Below are 5,974 nucleotides of genomic sequence, written 5' to 3'. Positions count from 1 at the left end.
GCACGGCCGCTTACTCACCGCTCCCGGCAGCTGCAGCGGCAAAGGTAGTGGGAGAAGAAAAGCCGTGCCTCAGCGTAGAGCAGCGTTTGCCCCTTCCCTTCTGGTTTGCCGTGCTGGGGAGAAGCCATTGTGTGCCTCCAGCTCTGCACACACCCCGAAGCGGGGAGAGGACCTGGCTGCCTGGCCCTGGCATCTCTGTTTGTAGGAAAGGGCTGGTGGCACAAGAGCACAAGCCCTCCAGAGGGTGCAGGAGCGTGGCTCTCAGGAGGGGGTGGCACAGAGCAGGGTGGGTTTTGTATGCATGGCTTGTTCTCTGCCAGCTGCTTCGTGTTCTCTCTTTCTCCTCCCGTGTAGACACACATTTATTATGCACTTTCCTCCCCTGGCTGGAGCTGGAACAGGAGTGTTGTCATTGTGATTCCTCTCCCATAGGAATGGTTCTTGGCATTCACTCCACTGTGAACATGTCACATATTTATAAGGCATGTGGGATGCATCTGGGTTGTGGTTGGGTCTTGCCTGAGTAGGCTGCAGCCCCCGCGGTATTGCCAGGGCAGGGAGGAGCAGCTGGGAAGGGCCGTGGAGCCCACAGGGGTGTCTGCAGCCCGAGTGCTGCTTTGCTGGAGCGGGTGGTGGTGCATCATGAGGTGAATCCCACCGCTCCAGTGCCATCCCGTCCCCCATCATCTGAACCACAAAACTAAGGGAAGAGGTTCCAGAAAGCTGCATTTCCCTGGCTACAGGTTTTCATTATCATCTGGAGAGGAATCAGGCTGGTCAGAGAGGTGCCAGCATTGTTTTAATTTCCCAGGAGGCTCCTCTTGGTGTGACATGTCTTCAGCAGGGGATTTCAGCTGTCTCGTGGTACTTTGCTCCATACAATGGGACGTGATATGTCAAAACATGACAAGCCAGCCACGATGTGTCATAAACTGCACTCCACACACTGCCTTCCAGGGATGCTCAGCAGCCAGTAATATCAGGCTCAAATTATCTCAGCGTGCTGAGCTGTTATTTTTCCTCCCGTGTGGACTATGATATACAGGAGTCTCCCACCCATACTGGACTCTTGGATCACCACAGATTTATTAGCGGCACAGGGTGAATTATCCTGACTAGACTGAAACTCAGGGCTGGGATCCCAGCCAGTTAGTGCAGAGAAGCGACTTTCCTGCCTTGGCTTCTCCGATACCTTTGTTACCGCCTCACTGAAGAGTTTGGTGGGATTTCCATGTGGTTTCATCCCTCATCGCTGGGGATTGAAGTTGTTGCTTGGATGCAGAGATGATGTGATTTCATTAGCAACACGATTGCCTTTCGGGCTTGTCTGGGAGACGCATCCACTGTCTCCGTGATTTGGCCCCACGGGAGCCGGCGTGTTGCACCTTGCACGCATGGCTGGATGCGATCAGGCTCTCTCCAGTCTCCCCAGTTTATCCCATTTTGCATCGTTGCCCTTTTATGACTGACTTTTTGAACTCTGCTGTTTTACCTTAAGGTGTAACGAGGCGTCAACATGCCTGAACAGTATTTTCAGTCTTTCAAGGAAGAAAAAACCTCCCACAGCTGTGAAGAGGGAAAGCTGCTGTTGTCGCTTGGCTGGAGATCCCCAGCAGTGGGGAGGAATGTGTCTTTTTGCCAGAGATTCTGGGAAGGAGACACACGTGTCCCCGCTTGCACGTGGTATTTCACAAATGGAGCCTCCCACTGCTACGGTTGCTGCCCGTTCGTTTTAGCTCCCGTATGTGCTTTAGAGGAAGCAAGCTCATTAATTACTTGCCACTAATTGCTGGTACAGCACTGCTGTAACTGCCTCTCTTCCCTGCCTTAACCCACCATGGGTAGGAAACAGCAGGTCTCCCTGCAGGTCTCTCAGCTGGAGGTTGGTGTTGCCCCTCCCTCCCAGGTCCCCTTTCAGAAGATGATGCTGGCTGCAGAGCCTCTGCCCATCTGTGCCCATCTCTGCCTGTCCTGCTGGGCCTTTCCCAGCAGCCCAGCTGTGGGTGGTGAGTTTGGTGAATCAAAACGCTTCCTTGTGACTCCTGTGCAGCCCAGCTCGTGGGGAAGCGGGTGGTCATCACCATGAAAAAATCTTCCTCTCAGGGGCTCTTCAACCCTGGTGAGCTGCCTGCATGCCACAGACACACAAAACCTGTTTCTGCCTTGCAAACTTTGAGGGATCCCTGAATCAAGCATTGCACATGGTTTCTTCCAGCACTGCTCCCTGTGAAAAACAATTTTCCTCAGTGGCTGCACTGATTCAGGGGGAAGAAGGGGAGAGGAAGGGAATATGTAGTGTAAAGGTTTGGCTGAGAGAAGGAAAGGATGCTCTAGGCCCCGAGGCCTCTACAGGCAGGTCTGATCGGTGAGTTATTCTGGGAATCTCTCACAGTCACTCCTTACAGGAAGACCAGATCAACAAGGCAAGCCACGTCTCCATCTTACATTTTGAGTGCAATCTGGGGACACCTGCTTGGTTTGGAGAGTTGTTCGATAATCCCCAAGAGCAAGGAGCTGGTGGCCTTGCTGGAATGGAATGGAGAGTTGCTTGTGGCTGCAGGCATCAGCCATAGCTTCCCCACAGGCTGAATTGTGCTCAATGAGCCTGTGGCAGAGACAAATGCCCCCCAACCCCACCCCCCAGAAGAGCCCCTTTGCTCAGAGGAGAGTCTTTGGAACAGGGCTCGGGTTAGACGCGTGTTCAGGACGCGCAATGCAGATACACAATAACGATCACTCTCTTTCACCTCCCAGGTCAGAGGCCTCCCAAGCACAAAAGGCTGAGGAGGTGCTCAAACTTTGCCACTACAAGTGTATATTGATTTTAGCTGTAGTGAGGAGCGGTAGAGCATTTTTAATTTGGCGGTTTCATTGTTCGTCTCCCCTGACATGTGTTGTTTGTGGTTAGTGACAATGCACTTAGAAGGGTGATTTTCAGGCTCATCTACTAGCTGCAAAGAAAAGCGCTCTCCCATGACCCTGGTTAATTTGCATACTATTTTTGTTATCCTTTAGGAAGCAAACTGCTGATCTTGGTGCTTTGCTTGAACATCCAGTCAGAAGTGGAGTCTTGCCCTGGGGCGTGCGTATGCTACAGTGAACCGAAGATTACAATAAGTTGTCAGCAGCAAGGACTGACAGCAATCCCCACTGAGATACCCATCCAGAGCCAGCGCATCTTCTTGCACAACAACAGGATAACCCTTGTGAGGTCCACCAGCTTCACCTCCTGCCGCAACATGACGATTCTTTGGATCCACTCCAACAACATCAGCCTCATTGAGCCTGGAGCCTTCTATGGGCTCAACAAACTGGAGGAGTTAGATCTCAGCGACAACATGAACCTCAAATCTATCAACCCTGTCACTTTCCGGGGTCTTGTTCACCTCCACACCTTGCACCTGGATCGCTGTGGGCTCCTGGAGCTCTCCACAGGGCTTTTTCGAGGGTTGTTCTCCTTGCAATATCTCTACCTTCAGGATAATAATTTACAGAACCTGCTGGATGACACGTTCATAGATCTCGCAAACCTCACCTACCTGTTTTTGCATGGTAACAAAATCAAGATCTTGTCCGAGAACGTCTTTCGTGGGCTGATCAACCTTGACCGTCTGCTTTTGCACCAGAACAGAGTCAGCCTGGTTCACCGCCGGTCTTTTCACGACCTTGGGAAAGTGATGACCTTGTATCTGTTTAACAACAACCTGACGGTGCTCACGGGGGAAACCATGGCTCCCCTGGTGTCCCTCCAGTACCTGCGTTTGAATGGCAACCAGTGGATCTGTGACTGCCAGGCTCGGTCTCTCTGGAATTGGTTTAAGCAGTTTAAAGGATCATCTTCAGAGCTGGAGTGCCACCTTCCCCCTCGCTTGGCAGGGAGAGACCTCAAAAGGCTGCAGAGCGCCGACCTGGAAGGATGCTACGACTCCTTCAATCAGATACGAACAAGCGTTTTTAGCACTAAGACCAGATCCGGTAAACTGCCAACCGGGCTCCCCCCTCTCAGTTCCCATGATGGCTCCTCGAAGTGCTGCCAGCCAGAAATGGATAAGTCTTTTATTTACGAAGCTAAAGGGAAGTCAGGTCCTTCTTCCCACAGCAGCCGGCCATCCTCCAACAACCCTCTCAAGGATAAGGAGAACATGTCCAAAACCAAGTATGTTGAGACGGACCCTTCCAAAAATGGCAGCAACAAGCAGATAAATGATTCCCCCTTTGGGACCTTCCCCAGCATTGTAGACCCTCCATTGACCAAGTTGAAACCAGAATTTCTAGAGCCTATTGAACCTTCCACAGTCCCAACCAAAAAGCGGCAGGGCTGCTCTAAAAAGAACAGATCAAAGGCCCAGTGCCGCCTCACCCAGCAAGGAAACAGCTCCACGATACAGCTCAGCCTAAGCCTTTTGATCCCCCCCTTGGTGTGGAGCTTACTGTTATTCTGCTAAAATTAACTCTTTTCCTGGGTTGATGACACTTTAATACTAGACTTTTGCTGACCTCCATAAATGTTGTGAACAAAAGCAAAACTACCATCCACCCTGAGAAAGCTTTGTTACACAAACGTTAACTGGATGCCTTTATAAAAAAACAAAAAACCCACAAAAAACAAAAAAAGACAAACACCAAGATGTACATAATTTATTTGTCCTGAAACCTGTGAATTATACCTTTGGTCTTCGGAACTGCACTTGCCCACAAAGCAGCTTTTGCTACAGCAGATGGTAAAGAAATATGGTTTATTTACAGGAAAAAAAAAAACGTGTAAGAAATGCTCCGAGAAGAATGTCTAAAATCTGTTTGTAACTTGACATCACACTGAACAATGTTGCAGGTTCCCATTTGCAGAGGTAATGGATTTGATGCTGTTTTAATCCTATGTTTATGAATATTGCAGTTTTTCTGTATTCATTCCATCACGCCATGTTTACGGGCAGCATTTGTTAAAGAATGCCGCCTTTTCCTTCACAAGATTGCAGTATATATAGATATGCATTTTATTTTACTTGTGTACAAGTATACAAAAAAAAATAGAAAATAAAGATTTCTTTTTTCCTACACGGTTGTCATCTGCAAGGGGTGAAGCACCAGCTGAAAAGCTGGAAAATTAAAAGGGCATTGAGTAATCCGTGTTCTGAAGGCAGGCTGAGCATTTCACACGGCAGTAATAAATAAGACACACTCGCCGTGGTTATGCAATCTTCGGCTGGTGCCACCAAAGGGTTTCTTTACGTGAGACAAGCTTTGATAATGGTCCTGGTTCCCTTCAAGCTGTCCCACGCTTTGCCCAACATCGTCCATATTTCCGGATGCTCGGAGTAGCAGGATGTATTAGCCCAGCCCTTGGAGCTGAGGACTCCGAGGTGCGGGTGGAGGATGTTCATGAGCAATCCCGAGGAGTCGGGATAATGCACAGAGAACTAGACCCAGCTCCGTGATTAATGAGCCAGAAGGTAGTTCCAGAGCGGAGCAGCACTCAGGGTTGGATTTATGAAATAGGGTCTATCTCCCTGAACACACAGCTCCTGACCTTGCAGCTCAGGCTGGCTGTACTGGAGAGCCGGTGTCTGTTCCTGGCTGTGCCACCACTCTTCGTGGAGTCACTGTGCAAGTGACTTTATCTTCTGTATGACCCCCATGTTTGAGCATAGGACGCCATGAAAATAAAGCCATTGATTTCTGGGAGCCGCCATACCACAGACTGGGCCATAAAGCACCTGCCTGCATTTGGCTGCGTGCTCCTGGCACTGCAGACAGCCCCCCGTGCCCTCCACAGGAACCCCAGGTTATGGCAGGGTTGTGCAGAGAGGTTGCGTCACTGGGGCTGCCAAACAGATGAGGCACAGACCTGTAGTAGTGCACAGCTCACTCGTGGTACTGAGATGTGGACTGATCTGGTGGTAGCAGCTGTAGTGCTGGGCAGGAGAGGGTGAGCAGCATGGCCCTGCGACCCTGGCGGATGTGACTGATGCCAGCC

General features: G+C 50.4%; 1 protein-coding gene across 1 annotated transcript; it reads left to right on the top strand.

Annotated features, from left to right (window-relative positions):
- Positions 1 to 2,050: 2,050 nt before the first annotated feature.
- On the top strand, positions 2,051 to 4,445 carry RTN4R (reticulon 4 receptor; the record flags this gene model as incomplete). Its single annotated transcript, XM_010132098.1, has 2 exons — positions 2,051 to 2,119; positions 3,016 to 4,445. Coding segments are annotated over 2 exons (1,499 nt in total), but the record flags the coding sequence as incomplete, so codon positions are not given.
- Between the last annotated feature and the right edge of the window lie 1,529 nt (positions 4,446 to 5,974).

This window comes from Buceros rhinoceros, unplaced genomic scaffold (genome assembly GCF_000710305.1).
Source record: "Buceros rhinoceros silvestris isolate BGI_N320 unplaced genomic scaffold, ASM71030v1 scaffold2750, whole genome shotgun sequence".
NCBI lineage: Eukaryota > Metazoa > Chordata > Aves > Bucerotiformes > Bucerotidae > Buceros > Buceros rhinoceros.
Note: the sequence above shows the minus strand (reverse complement) of the source record. Positions and strands in the feature narration are given on the sequence as shown.